The sequence below is a fragment of the Psammomys obesus genome, unplaced genomic scaffold (assembly GCF_907164565.1).
Source record: "Psammomys obesus unplaced genomic scaffold, mPsaObe1.curated_primary_1811, whole genome shotgun sequence".
Lineage (NCBI taxonomy): Eukaryota > Metazoa > Chordata > Mammalia > Rodentia > Muridae > Psammomys > Psammomys obesus.
The window spans coordinates 2998234-3013349 of NW_026590699.1; the positions used below are offsets into that span (position 1 = coordinate 2998234).

At 42.6% G+C, this 15116-nt stretch overlaps 1 protein-coding gene across 1 annotated transcript in view; it reads left to right on the top strand.

The window, feature by feature from the left end:
- Positions 1–15116, top strand: part of Csmd1 (CUB and Sushi multiple domains 1) — a 1555059-nt gene that overhangs the window by 1525853 nt on the left and 14090 nt on the right. Inside the window, exons 59-66 of the mRNA XM_055608400.1 lie at positions 397–576; positions 2906–3079; positions 3700–3873; positions 5797–5870; positions 7713–7824; positions 9522–9701; positions 10937–10981; positions 13684–13845. Of these exons, the coding sequence (XP_055464375.1) occupies positions 397–576; positions 2906–3079; positions 3700–3873; positions 5797–5870; positions 7713–7824; positions 9522–9701; positions 10937–10981; positions 13684–13845 (1101 nt within the window). The remainder of the gene's footprint in view (positions 1–396; positions 577–2905; positions 3080–3699; positions 3874–5796; positions 5871–7712; positions 7825–9521; positions 9702–10936; positions 10982–13683; positions 13846–15116) is intronic.

The following is a 15116-nucleotide window of genomic DNA, read 5'->3' on the forward strand; positions in this document are numbered from 1 at the left end:
ACACACACACACACACACACACACACACACACACACACACACACACATATCCAGAAAACAAAACAAGAACAAAAACAAAGGTTCTGCTTATTTATCTTTTACAGATGAAAGTTATTTGAATGGTGTAATTAAGGAAGAATGGTAGAGAAAGGCAAGGCCTCTTTAGCTTCAGACCACCCACTTTAAAAAGAAATAAGCTGTTTGTTCTTGCCTGTAGCTGTGGCTATGTCCTCATCAGGAACACCAAGGAGGGCATCCATACTGCCACCTATCAATAGGGCAGCAATCCAAACACAGCCTGTTGGCTGTAGGTCTGTAGAATCTGAGCTCTGTATCTCAGAGTTTGGTTTCTATTGTGCTAATTTGCACCTCTCTTTTCTGCTATCTGCTTCTTAGTCATCAGTTGTGGGGATCCTGGCACAGTGCCCAATGGCATCCAGTTTGGGACAGACTTCACTTTCAACAAGACAGTGAGCTATCAGTGTAACCCTGGCTACCTGATGGAGCCCTCAACGTCACCCACCATACGCTGTACCAAAGATGGCACATGGAATCAGAGCCGGCCCCTCTGCAAAGGTATGCACCACCATTTATTTGCCATTGTGGACAGGTTTAGAAGTCTTTAAAAGATTGTGCTGTGTTCACTTGTGCTTATGAAGCTGTGCTTCAGAAGCCAGGAGTCACTGGAATTCCTCTCAACCTATTTGTGAATATCTACTCATTTTATTTTCCTGATTGACTGGTAGCAGTTTTATAGATGGCGAGATTGAGTCATGGAGGGGTTACAATAAATGGCTCAAGCTTAGAAGTTCTCCACTTCTCCCTGAGTGGAGAAGGTAAGGCCCCGGTGGCTCACCCTAGTTTTAGAGTAATGCTCCTCAACCTTCTAATGCTGCAGTCCGTTAATACAGTTCTTCATGTTGTGGTGACCTCCAACCATAAAATCATTTTTGTTGCTACCTCATAACTGTAATTGTGCTACTGTTATGGATTGAATCTGTGTTTTCCCATGGTCTTAGGCGACCACTGTGAAAGGGTCGATTGACCCCACCAACTTGGGGTTACCACCCACAGGCTGAGAACCACTGCTCTAGAGGGTGTGTTTGGGAAGGTCTCTGAAGGAGGCTTGTGAATTCATTGTGAGGATCCCTGAGTTCTTGATGGCCACAGCTCGTCCCCATCCCCCGTCTGTGACAGGACACACTGTTGGGTTAGCATTGTTCTTCCTGGTGTTTCTAAGGATTTCCCACTCTCTTTTACTTCATTGTTCACTCAGCATCTCATTTGCTTTGTAACAGGCACCAATGAATGTGTCATGACACTGTTCAGCTGTGTTGGACAGGGTAGGGTCAAAGGTTCACAGTGAGAATTGATGATCGCACACTCTGGCTGCTTCTCTCTTTAAGTAACTATGTCTCTTTAAGTAACACCTGTCATACTCATAGTTAGCATCAGGCCCCCCTCCCCCCATTTTCCACTCCAACTTGGCCTTTTCCCCACTATTTACATGTTTACCTAGAGCCTTTCTCAGGATAGTCCCCTTGTACCAACACATGTTCCTCCGGTCAGCTCTGACAAGTTCTCAAGAAGTATTTACTGCGCAAATGACTGAATGGACAGAAGGTCCAGTGTCAGAACCAGGGCACTCTTCTACCTGCATGGCGACTGGGGTGTGCCAGCATGTGCTACCCCCGGAGCCAATGTGTGAGTACACATACTTGCAAGCCTGTCCTCTTCTTGCTGCCTTCTGCCGTTGGTTCCCAAGTCAGGAAGCTCTCATCTGCAGAGTGAATTTTCACGTGTGGCTTAGAGACACTTCCCGTTTTACAGTGACCTCTGGAGTCGGGGAAGGATGGGCCGATCAGCCATCACCACAGAGAGTGGATGAACTCCAAAACTCTAGCAAGTGTCATTTCACAGAAGCATGTTTATTCGTTTATGAATTCATTTTTCTAGAAGTCATTTGGGGTGTCTAGGGAGATGGTTCATTGCCTAAGAAAGTGCATTGCCCTCACAGAAGAGAAAAGTTCATTTCCTAACACCCATGGCAAAGGCTTACAACCACTTGTGACTTCAGATTCAGAGGATCCAACACCTCTGACATCCTCAGACATCTGTACCCAGATACACCTAGGCACACAAAAACACATGTAATTAAAATCTTTAGAAAAATCATTATTCATAAGTGCATGAACATTTTTGGGTAAACTATATGCTACCTTTAAGTAAATAAATTATGGATGCCAGGAGAAAAATCTTACCATCTGTAAGATAATCCAAAGGTGTTACTGATGTCATGTGACCAAGTCCTCCTTAGATTTGTTCTTAATATGAGGAATAAAATGGCAAAGTTAGGTGTTTTCTTTCTTTGGCCATGTGTGTGACCATCACAAAGGATCTGATCCTGTCTCATTCTGAGTTGCTTTGTATTTTTACTTCATTGTTATTTTACATATTCAGTCTGAGCTAAGGCAGAGATAAGTGGAGAAAAACTCTCGTGTTGTTAATGTTTTGTGCCAGTAGTTATTTCTGTTTCAAAAGGACTTAGTGATCCCTGGGGAAACCATGAGAGGAGGCAGAGTGGAAGATGTGGCTGCAGGGACATAGATACAGGTGTCTGAGGATACCAGAGGTGTTAGATCCTCTGGAGCTGGAATCATGAGTGGCTGTAAGCCCCCAACACGGGTGCTCGAAACCCAACTTGGCTCCTCTGCAAGCGCAACGCACTCCCTTAGGTGCTGTGGTGGCATGATCGATGGCAAGATCTAGGATGGGGGCTGTGGCACCAGCTGTGATCAGAGTTGTGGTAAGAGGCACAGTAAAAGATGTGGTAGGGGGAGGAGTGGACATAAACAGCCCTGCTGCCACACCGATCAGTGTTTGACCTGTTTGTTCTTGGCAACAGCTGTCCTATGCAACCAGCCTCCCCTGGTGCCACACGGGAAGGTGGAGGGATCAGACTTCCGCTGGGGTGCCAGCATAAGCTACAGCTGTGTGGACGGTTACCAGCTCTCCCACTCGGCCATCCTGTCCTGTGAAGGGCATGGAGTGTGGAAAGGAGAAGTCCCTCAGTGCCTGCGTAAGTCCTACTGTGATGTGTGTCCTGTGATCCTGCTCACTCCAGGGGCACTTCCAGCAGAGTAGAGATGTGTAACTGGTCAGATTGTGTAAAGGCTGAGCCTTGAGCATAAAAGGGCAGGTGCTGTTCTATGTCTGGGGTCCCTCAGAGATTCATCAGTCTGACCATTAATATATTTTAACAAAGAGCCATTTATGTAGAAACTGAAGCCAGATCTGCACCCCCCCACCACCAGGGATTCCAGAATACAGCACCCAGCCTCCTCAGTCAGGGATTTATAAAAGCAAAGAATACAAAGTTACAAGTTGTTCTTGCAAGCAGAAGGTCAGACCCTGCAAAGCTTATTTACAGAAGCAGAAACGGGAAGTAAAAATTTAACCCCTAATAGCCTTTGACAGTTGGAGGTCTAATTAGCTTTACAGTTCTCTTAAGCGCAGAGATTTTAGACGTTTTGAACGTAAAGTTACCCATCAACACAACACTAGCTATTTCAGTGCCTTCTCCTTAGGAGTATGCTGGCTTAGAGCAAACTCTGAAGAATCCATAATATCTAAACAGGATTAAGAGGGTAGTCTGGTCCAAACATGCTGAGTGCTGACCTGTCCTATTTATTTCCCCAGCTGTATTCTGTGGCGATCCTGGCACTCCGGCAGAGGGACGGCTCAGCGGGAAAAGTTTCACCTTTAAGTCTGAGGTCTTCATCCAATGCAAGCCCCCATTTGTGTTAGTGGGCTCCTCCAGGAGAACCTGCCAGGCCGATGGCACGTGGAGTGGGGTCCAGCCTACTTGTATAGGTAACGCATTTCCACAGCTGAGGATGCGGGAAGGGGGGCTGAGGAATGAAGAGACATTACTACAAAGACTCATTTGTGGGTGTGTCATAGATGGTGTCCTTGTGTTGTAGCTCTGAAGGGAAAGGCTTTCCCATTGGAGGCATTGCAGCTGTGAGGGGAAAGGCTTCACCAATGAAAGTGTGACATCTCTAACAGGGGAAGATCTCCTCTATGCAAGTGTTACATCTCTGAAGGAAAAGACACCCTGTCAGTCAGGAGCCAAGAAATACCACAAAGTCACACACATAACAAACCTCAAAGATTTATTGGGAAAGACGTACGAGGGTGGCTACCTGAGCTTAGGCAGGAAGCAGCAGGGACCTATGCTGGGGACAGGCTTATATGGGGTTAGTGGAGGATTTTCCAGTGTGGAAATTTCTGGGGTGGAAAGTGATGAGATTTTAAGACAGTCCTAGGGATTTGAGGGTCAGTGATGGGTGGGTGTTGGGGTACAGGGATTGGTGGAATTTCAGGCTCTGGAATTGGTGGGTTGGGGGCCCAAGGATTGTGAGGTTGGGTAGGTTTTCAAACTAGAAAGTGGCCTCTGACCTTTACCCTACAGCCCTATTCAAGGACCTGGTCAAAGTAATCATAATCGGAACAGATGAGTAACGTTCAACCTCCTTCAAGCCATGTGAACTGAGTCACGAGCATGCTGGTGTTCTGACAGATTCTTCCCATCCTGAGCATCTCTGTCTCCAGCCAGCTCAGTTTGCAGCTTTGTCACTGAGGGAAGACTGTTCTGAATGGTGCAGCTATTACCATTCCCTAGCAAACTTCCCGTAGCAGAAAGGCTGCTCTTCCTGTTAATTAATACTAACCAGACACATTTACTAAGGCTCTTATGCAAATTTACAGTAAAGTAATTAATAAGTTGAACCTGGGAAATTTTCTAAGAAATCAAATTGTTTTATGCTTAAAACTAAAGACAACATTAGAAATAATTTCCATGAAACTTTTTATTCTAACTCTGGGGGTATCTCCTGCCATTTTTCTTAAGTGCTGCATGGCAGACAGCTCTGCATTAACTGCGCCTACCCTCTCCAGACTTCTCAGTACATTAGTACATCCTCAGGACAAGGAAAAAATAAACTTTTTTTTTCCTTTTTCTATATTTATCTGTTCCTTGATAATTTCATACATATATGTGTATAAGAGGTATTTTTTTTCCTTTTTTTGTTTTTTTTTTAATTTTATTTTTTTCTTATCAGTTACATTTTATTAACTCTGTATCCCAGCCGTGTCCCAATCCCTCATTCCCTCCCAGTCCCTCCCTCCCTCCCTCATTAGTGGACTTGCCAAGGGGCACGGTAAAAAAAATAAACTTTAAAAACAGTATCTGTGTTACTCTGTGTAAGCACCTGGGATGAGCTACAGTGTAGCCATTTCTCCAGTTCTATCCCATATGTTTGAAAAACACCCCACAAGCTTCTGGAAGCTTCCACTTGAATATTATATGTTTTTTTTCATTTTGAAAACTTAAGAATAATTAAGAACTTAAAAACACTTAAGAAAAACAGGGACTAACTAATATGGATAAACAACTGTGATGACCATGAAATAAATCTCTACAAACCAAAAGATTAGAGCAGAAAAATGATTGGAGAGACTTAAATATCCAGGAACAAGTATCTGTGAGCAGAGGGACTTACTGGAGAGAGTGAGAAATGATGGCCTATTCTCAAATAGAAACAAATATGGAGATTAGATGTGAATATGCAAATGTACTCCGAATTGATGAAGCAACAAGGATGTCAGAGGAGATAAATGCAGCCACTTATTTCAACAATTCATATAAATACCATGTGCATTTGAAAATATATTCTAAATTTGCAAGATCTTTCAATAAAGGTATTATAACTTATTTTTAATTGTGTATTGCAGATCCAGCACACACTGCCTGCCCAGACCCCGGTACTCCCCACTTTGGAATACAGAATAGCTCTAAAGGATACGAGGTACTTCATTATCATTTTCTGTATCTTTTTCATCTTCATTATCATTTTCATCTTCGTGAAACCAAGATGATGGCAATCATCTGTGTACATTGATTATCTCTTAGCTTATTTATATTATATTTTTGCATAGAAAATCCATTTTCTCAGGACTTCTCCACAGGAGCCTGTGACTCTCTTTGTTAGCATGGTGCCAGTGTCTATATTAATTTTCATTGGGAGGTACACATGACTCTACACTTTTGGTTTAGTGACAAAAAGGACAATTATCAAGTCAGATTGACTTGTCACTGACACACAGAAAACTCCCTTTGAGGAGTTAGCCATTGATACACATGTCCAGAAAAAAAAAGCAAAACCAGAAGAACTGTGTTCCAGCCCCTACACCAAGCTCTGCCATGATATCCATTCTCTGTGTGAACTTGTAAAGTACCTTGGATTGTTGGCAAATGCATATCATTTTGGGCCATCCTTGTTGCCTCTAATAATGTTGTGCATTGTTAATACAGTTAATGGAAAGATGACTCAAATGAAAGATGACAAATTTGATCTGGCAAGCATCAGCCACCCTAAGTGTGATTTCCTCAAATGACACCTGGCCCCCTGTGACCTAACTCAGATACCCAAAGTTAGATGTGTTTGCTGTTTTCAAGTAAATCACCCCTTCTATTTGGAATAAAAGTCTTTTCTTTCAGGAGCACTCAAGTGTTCCCATTTTTACCAATTCTATCCATCTTTTTTTTTTCTTTTCTTCTCTTTTGCCACTTCTTTTTGGTGTCTCACAGAGTAATTCTCACAGTAGATGAGAATACAAGCACAGTTTGTATTATGATCCGGGTATGGCCTCAGGCTTCAGACAAATGCCTTCTGAAAGGTAAATGTTCAGTTCCAAATTACTGGTAATTTAGAAAATAAATGGCTGCTGTTCTCATTGGCTCACCTTACTGTTGGTCTTAGCCTATCTGGGCATGACCTACAGTCACAGAGATGCAAGAAGTAGCTGTGTTCCTTGGACGCACACAAGAAGCTGAAAAAGATGGAGAAATTCCTCAAGGCGAATTAATAACGGACAGCTCCTAACAACATGCCCCTCTGTCTTTTAAAAAAGATATGGATATGGCATTTCAAAGCTATGGCTGAACCTGGGAGATGCAGCCTCCCCTGGGTCTAGTTTCTCTTTCACTAGAACCAGATGCTTGTTTTCTTGAGCTGTGTGCTGGAGTGCCAGCACCATGAAGCACGCTCAAGTTCTGGAACTTTCCTACTTGCCCCATACAAATTGTGTATGTGGAGAGAGTGTCTGTGATTATCTCGTCAGCCTTATCCCATTCAGTCAGAGCTCAGATCAGACACCTCGTCAGCTACCACAGATTGGCACATCCAGCTGAAGCTGCTTTCCCAAACACAGTGCTGTGGTTTCTTCTGCCAGGAAATGGTAGGACTCTCCTCCTCTACCTACTGGTACATTCTGTCAGTGTGTCACCATGAACCCTGAGAGGTCATATCCAGTAGAAGCCACCCCTGATTGGAAGTAGGCAGGCTGTTATTTCTCTCCAATTAGTACCCATTCTTCATTAGAACCTTCTAAATTACAGGCATTTGCTATCATGCTAAAACATACTCTCTCTACCCAGATAAACATGTTGATTGTCAGATCTTGCTCCTGCTCCCTCTTCCTTAACCGCCAGTACTCAGCACATAGTCCCTTTGGAGTGTGATGCTCTGCCATGCATCTAGACACTGCAAGCTGATCCCCACGGTGGCTCAGTACAAGGATGGTTGGTACACCTTCCCTGGTCCTGGGGTGCTGTCCTTCCTCTGCAGCCCTCTTCCTTCTCTCTTCAGGTTGGAAGCACTGTGTTCTTCAGGTGCAGGAAGGGTTACCACATCCAAGGCTCCACCACACGGACCTGCCTTGCAAACCTGACATGGAGTGGGATCCAGACAGAGTGCATACGTAAGTGCGTGTTCTTCCTCCATGGCAAAGTGTCTGCCAAGAGCTCGGCTTCCAGGGAAGCCAGGAAGAGAAGTGAGCTTGTGTTGTTTCTTTCTCATCCTCTAATTCTAAATTTGTGTATTTCTCAAAATGCTCCTAAGGTTCCTAGACTAGTCAAACCAACAAAGATGAGGGCTTGGTGGTAGTGATCTTCAGCCCCAAGATCTGAAGCATCAAAAACTTCTGGGGGTTAGGGGAGTGAGTAAAAGTAGACAGCAGACAACATAGAACTAGGTTCCCAGGGTAAGTGAGGCAAATGCGAGAAACCCAAGACAAGGAAAGACTTCAAGCTTGGCAATGCTTGGCAGAAGATCCTGAGCATGTAGTCATCTCTCCATCTGTTTATGCTCCATTTACCAAACCAAGGATATAGCCCGAGACTCAGTGTGGTGGTTCAGCTAGAAATGCCCTGGAAGTGTATAACAGCTGATCATTTCAACAGTGATGGATGGAGGGAATTTTACTTTGTGATTCATCCGTGAGAATGAGAAAGTAATGTGGGAATGTGAATTAAACGATTCATGTCACCCACCACAGAGCATAGGCAACCCTGTGCCTCGCTATGTTGGCCATAAAAGCGTTAGCTGAGTGCTTGAAAAGTTATTGTAATGGCAGGCAAGGCGGAATTTATTGTGTATTTCTTTGTCAGAGTAATCAGGTGTGCACTTATTTCAAAGCTAACATATCTCGTGCAGTACTCAGCCATGTGGAAAAGCCGTGTACATAGTGTGTGTTATACACCCACCCACATAGGTGTGTGTATGTGTGTTGTGAAGCTTGCTATAATGTAGAAATAAAGATTGAAATCTTGCTAAAATGTCAACTACTATTAATACTTAAAGCAACTAAATTCACAGCTGTAAAATGGCAGGCTTGTTTTATATTCCTCTTCCAAATCCTTAATTGAAGACACTTGTGGGGCTTAAAAGGCAAGGTTATTTTTTCCCAATTTATAGTTCTTTAAAAAAAAATAAGAACTTATAATTTTATAATTAAACTTCTAAAACACATCAGATTTTAACATTCATTTTGTTAAGCCATAAATATAATCGATGTCACTCGACAAGAATCAAAACATATATCTGAGTATGCAATGGTCCACATATGTTAGCTTATTGGAATGGTTATTAAGGGCTTTTAAAGAATTGCAAGTTATCCTTTACACTGAGCCATCTCTCCTGCCCACTTAGCATTTTTTTTTACTTTATTTGATGTGCATTAATGTGAAGGTGTCAGATCCCTTGGAATTGGCATTACAGACAGTAGTTGTGAGCTGCCATGTGGGTACTGAGAATTGAACCCTGGTCGGTTGGAAGAGCAGACAGTGCTCTAAACCACTGAGCCATCTCTCCAGCCCTGCCCCCACTTAGGACTTTTAATATTTCTCTTATATTTTGCCATAGTATTCTGTTTTTATCAAAGCTAGGATCTGCCTCTAAATTTATACACATAAGTATACACATATATGTGTATGGATATATATGTGTGTATATATGTATATATAAACATGTTGTATGTGTGTACATATATCTCACATATGTAATCCCTAACCCTATGTAGGTGTTTTCTCTGTTAGTTCCTATGGACATCTGTAATGTAGTAGTTTCATGGCGAACAGGGAGTCCCACTGCTTTGTAACGGAGTGAATTCCTTTTCAGCCCATGCCTGCAGGCAGCCAGAGACCCCAGCCCATGCAGATGTGAGAGCCATCGATCTTCCAGCCTTTGGCTACACTTTAGTCTACACGTGCCATCCGGGATTTTTCCTTGCTGGTGGATCTGAACACAGGACGTGTAAAGCAGATATGAAATGGACAGGAAAATCACCTGTTTGTAAAAGTAAGTCCCTGGTCAAGGTGTGAAGTACAGATGTAAAGAGCAAGGGAGAGCTGCCCCTATGGTCAGGCTAGTGTGCAGGCCAGGAGACCCTCAAGTGACATCGTAATGGAGCAACAGTGATCCACAGTGCTGGATCTGTGTGTGTGGACATGTAAGTGTCTCACACAGGGCCAGGATTAGATGGACACATAGTCTTCGTTACTAACTGAATTTTGAGCTAAAGAGGAAAGCTACAGAGGATGAAAAAAAACAAACATTCCTAGTTAAGAGGACAATGTGCACTAATGGTATCAGAAAATGCATTTCTTTAAAATAGGATGAGTCATTAGAAGTCATCAACAATCTGAGAATGTGTAAAATAACCTGTGTTATTTTTAAGACCACAGCCACTGGGTGGTAAAACACCTGTTTTCTCTGTTACTGATATTGGTTCTCCTGTTTAAAATTGCAGACAGGCTTAGCACAGAAACAGTGGCTTTCATCACTCACAAGTGCATGTGTTTGCTCAGGGGAGGGCTGAGTCTGGGTTGGGTCTGATGTAAAAAGCCAACAGCATCGGACCCAGCACACCCTATGTGACAGTCCCTGGGGAATGGGGGCAGGCATCTCGGAGCACCAAGGTTCCCCAACTTTAGCTTGAATTTCCTGGAGCCCATTTGTTCAGAGTTGTCAGTTACAGTCTCATTCCTTATCATAAATAGGGGATAACAAATATTTGGAAAAATAGCTTGTAGTTTAGTATGATGCTGTAAGAGCCGAGAGCTTAGAAATCTAACTTTGATCAGATTCAACAATGTATGTGGGAAGAGTGATGACAGTCTTCAGTACTAACTTATACATTTACAGATCTGATGGGATTAGACAAGGAGGGATTGTAACATTCTCCTCACTTGGAATATTTCCTCTTGGTAGAGGCAGTGTCCACTCAGAGGCTGCTGTCAGGAAGTCGCCCTTGGCCACCCTCATTTGCAAGGCTCTCTGTTGTAGCACCTTCAGTGCACACCTTCACACCAGAGGCACAAACACGGGGCCAGCCGCCAAGCTCAGCATTTCCACAAACAAAGGAGATTCTGCTGTAAATACCCGGGTCTAAAGTGTTTATGCATACAATATTTTGTACATTTTTTAAAAGTCCAGGAAAAAGAAGAATAGCTTCAATTTGACATTTTTTTTCGACCTGATACCCCCCAAAAATAAATGTTTTTGAAAATGATAATTTGTTTTTTTACTTGTAGGTAAAGGAGTGAGAGAAGTTAATGAAACAGTTACTAAAACTCCAGGTTTGTATACCAGACGAGTTCTAGCTTCCAGTCAAACTGATTTGTCCTCAGCCCTGCACATTGAAACTACTTTTAGGATTTAACTTTCTGAATCTGTTGGTCCACCTTAAAGCACCACGCCTGCGCTCATCTCTATTCCCTTCACCCTAGTGGCTTGTTAGTGCAATGTCACCACATAATCACAGGGCTTCATTAGAAGACACATTGGGCTTTTTGACCCCACATGTGGTATGATGGAGAGCCTTATAAATAGGGTTGCAACCCCCCTCCTCAAGGGAGTTAGCACACACAAGGCATTTGACAGCTTAAAAGTCGTTATTCGAGCAGTTCAAATGTGGAGCCCTATTTTTTCCTAGTATCTCCATAATTCAGAAATCCTCTGCCTTCTAGAATGAACATTATAGCCTGCCTTCATATATGGCCCCTTGCTAAATGTGTCATGTGGAGAATTCAATAGTCACCATGCTGTTCTAAGGAAAGGAATCACAGTTGGAAACCATCTGCACAGTGAATCTGTATTAGAAATTTAAATGTGCTTTGATTGAACAAAACGTATCCCTAAGTTGTGTCTTGAGCCATGATTGACTTTGCTTTTAACCAGAAATAGTAAAACTCTGTAAATATACAAAATGATTTGATTAGCAGATTCCTTATTTATGTTTTAGCCCTGGCTTCTTGGATATAAAACTCTATTTCAGATTATACCTGGAAGGCTATTTGCAATGCTGATAGTTTAAAATGCTACCTACTCCTTTAATTCTCAGATTAGGAAAAAAAACAAAACAAAAAACAAACAACAACATCAAAAAAAAAAAAAAAACTACCAGTGGGAGTAGAGAACTCTCCCAGTCTACACAAGAGAATTAAAAACATGCTTTGATCTTTTGAGTCATCTTACTTAAGTATAACTTATAAATCAATGACAAACCAACACTTTGCAAAGCAGCATTTACCCATGGGGAAATGCTAAACACAATATGCTTTTGCTATTGTCGACTCTCCCCCTGATTTTTATTTGCCAACTTCGTGTTACAGATGTTGAAATAGCTACAAACACTTTTGCGGGCATGAACATTAGCATCAGTGTGCCAATTCTTCTCTCTAAAGAGAACAGATCGTTAAAGCTGGGGTTGGACAGAGTGCCCCATTGTACTGTAGCTCAGCACCCTAATCCTTGTCTTATTCTTGCATGTGACCAGTAGTGGGATCATGATCTGAGAAGGCACCTCCTCCATGACTGACGATCATAGCTCCACTCAGAAGCTGAGATACGGTCTAAGCCCTAGGTTCTTCCTAATTCTACACGGGCAGGCTGCCCTGTCATGGTAATGCACCCCCAGTGGTGGCTCAGGGCAATATTTGCACCACATACAACAATGTCCCCAACTGAGCAGATCCTAGGGGAGAATTGTTTACTTTAAAGGCAATTGACTTAAGTAACATAAAGTAAGGTACTTTGTGGGGCGTGGTTAAAATGAGGGTCTCTGATGAGACCATTTATAAATAGAAATGTCTAATGTTGGTTATTTATAAGTATCATAGGTGCTTGTGCTGAGACACTAATTTAACGTTGTTTTATTAATTTAATGTTATTCCATTCTTATCTTTATTAGTAAGTCAGTTGTACTCAAGCCACAGGCAACTGTCAGACTGGCTTCTTCCATGATGATTAAATTGCCAGTCTTGTTTCTGTAGGCTTGGCTGGTCTCGTGACGTGGGAATAGGTGTTTGTGTGCCCGTGACATCATCACTTTTCACATCATTAGACTTGCTAAACGTTATATATTTACAGAGAAATAAATATTTCTTCCCAACAACTCCACCATTCTCAAGACCCGTCCTACCTATAGTTGATTTTTTTTCTAATTCAATAATAGAGATGTGCTATAAGGTACAGAACACTAAAAGCCTTGGTGCTAACAGCAGTGGGAACTTACAGGCTGTTACACTGTTCCGATTTACAGTAATGTCATCAGGAGGACAGGAGTCTGCACAGGACTGTTGCCAAGAAGATATAGAGACCATATTTATTATGTGTAATAAACACTAAAACCTAAAAAAATAATAATAATCTTAATTCCCTTTCTGTCTGTGTTTAAGCAACCTATATAAAAGGGACAATCGAGACTATCATGCCTGTCTTTCAAATTAAAATTAGACTATATTTTTCCCATAGAAATTACCAGAGAGTCTGAGCTATGGTTATACCTTTTGTCTTAAGGCAGGAGTCATCATGTTCTGGGTAGCGCAAGTTTGTTGGGAGTGGAGCTCCTGACAGATGACCAGCGTCACTTCCTCCAGATTTCCCATGGCTGTCAAAGAGTAAATCTGGAGGACAGTGATTTAACAGCAGTAGTCAGGGGTCAGTTGAATGTATCTCTTACTGGCTAAATCTAATGCAGCACTGGTAGGCCCAGCTTACGGAGCCCTCTGTACCTGGCATGTCCATCACATGCAGCACAGTCAGGCTTCTAAATAACATCCCGGAGCACAGAGACAGCCCCACACTGTGAGATGTGGCCTCCCTCTTCCTTTGGTGTTTTTCACTTAGAACACAGTGTTCAAGGTCACCCTTGGCTTTATGCTATCCTTAGCTGAGCATTCTTGCTGGGCAGTCTTAGGCTTTCCTGTGTTTAAAAATTGTATAGATTTCTATGCCTGTGCCTGTCTTAATGCTGATTTTTCCCTGCTTCCACCAACAGTTCCTTCTGATGTATTTTTCATCAACTCAGTGTGGAAGGGATATTATGAATATTTAGGAAAGAGACAGCCTGCGACTCTCACTGTGGACTGGTTCAATGCGACCAGCAGCAAGGTGAACGCAACCTTCACCGCAGCCTCCCAGGTGCAGCTGGAGCTGACAGGTGTGTGGTGTGGTGATGTTTCCATGGAGAGGGCCTCACGGCACATCTTCTTACTAAGGTGGTGCTGGCTCTGCCTACACTGAATGTTATTGGAGTTCTCAGCAACTGTGGGGTTCTCCTCTTAGTTTTTCTTTCTGAGGATTATGGAGCCGATGGAGAAATGGTACCTTTTCCCCCTCAAAATTACATGCATGATATATTAAATTAAAAAGCTCCCATTTATATCCAGAACTCTGTGGTTCTCAATTAAGTTGTTTTTGATGTTTGTTTCTTGACTCGCATGTCCCTTATGAGTCTTATGAGGCCTGAGTAACACAGCAAGCTCTAGTATAAGTGTCTGGCATACTCCAAGGACTCCTTGCAGTATCATTTTCTTCTTACATGGATGCTCTGGTATAAGAAATTCATCATGCACCCTTCAAAGAAAAGGGGAGGGCGAGAAAGATAAGAGAGACTCAGTCAGATATTCAGTCTGAGGAAAATCAAATGTCCCTCACAAGTACCCCAGTGAACAGAGTCAAGCTTCCTGCTAAGCCATCTACTCTCAACTCAGATCAGTAACCCATAAGGACAGGACCATCATGTGCACATCTAGTGACATTTCTGTAGGGGAGACTGACATATTCCTGTGGATAACCCAGAAATCATGATGTAGACCAGGCTAGCCTCAAACTTGCAGGGTTGTTTTTACCCAGGCTCCCCTATGAGTATGAGCTACCACGTCTGGCTTCTAGCATTATTTTTTCATCAACCCCTTCTTGTAAGGACATATTATTGTCCCTGATAAACGCCTTAAAGCTTATGTTTGTTTTGAATGACTCAGTGCTGTGGGGGAAAATGTCTAAGCAATCTTCGTGAGCAAATTATTGAGACTGAGTTTGGAAAATATATCATAAATACAAGAAAGTAAGGAATTTTGGTTTTTTGATACAGAGTCTCTCTCTATCCCTGACTGGGAACTCACTCTGTAGCCCAGACCTCTCTATTGCTGTGTGTGTGCCACTACACCCAGCTCATATGAAAATTTTAAGTGTTTAACTTCCTTAGTCTTACTCCTCATAGAATTGGAACTTGCTATTTTATTTCTTCAATGAAGTTTTCTCCAGCATTGGGCTGGGTCTGTCAGTGGTTCAGTGGGTTAAATTTTTACTGTCCAGCTCTAGGACCTGAGTTTAGGCCACCAGCACTGAAGTAAAATCTCTGAGTGGTGGCATATGTCTGTAACCCTAGCATTGGAAGTCACAGGTAGGAGGATCCCAGGGGCTTGCTAG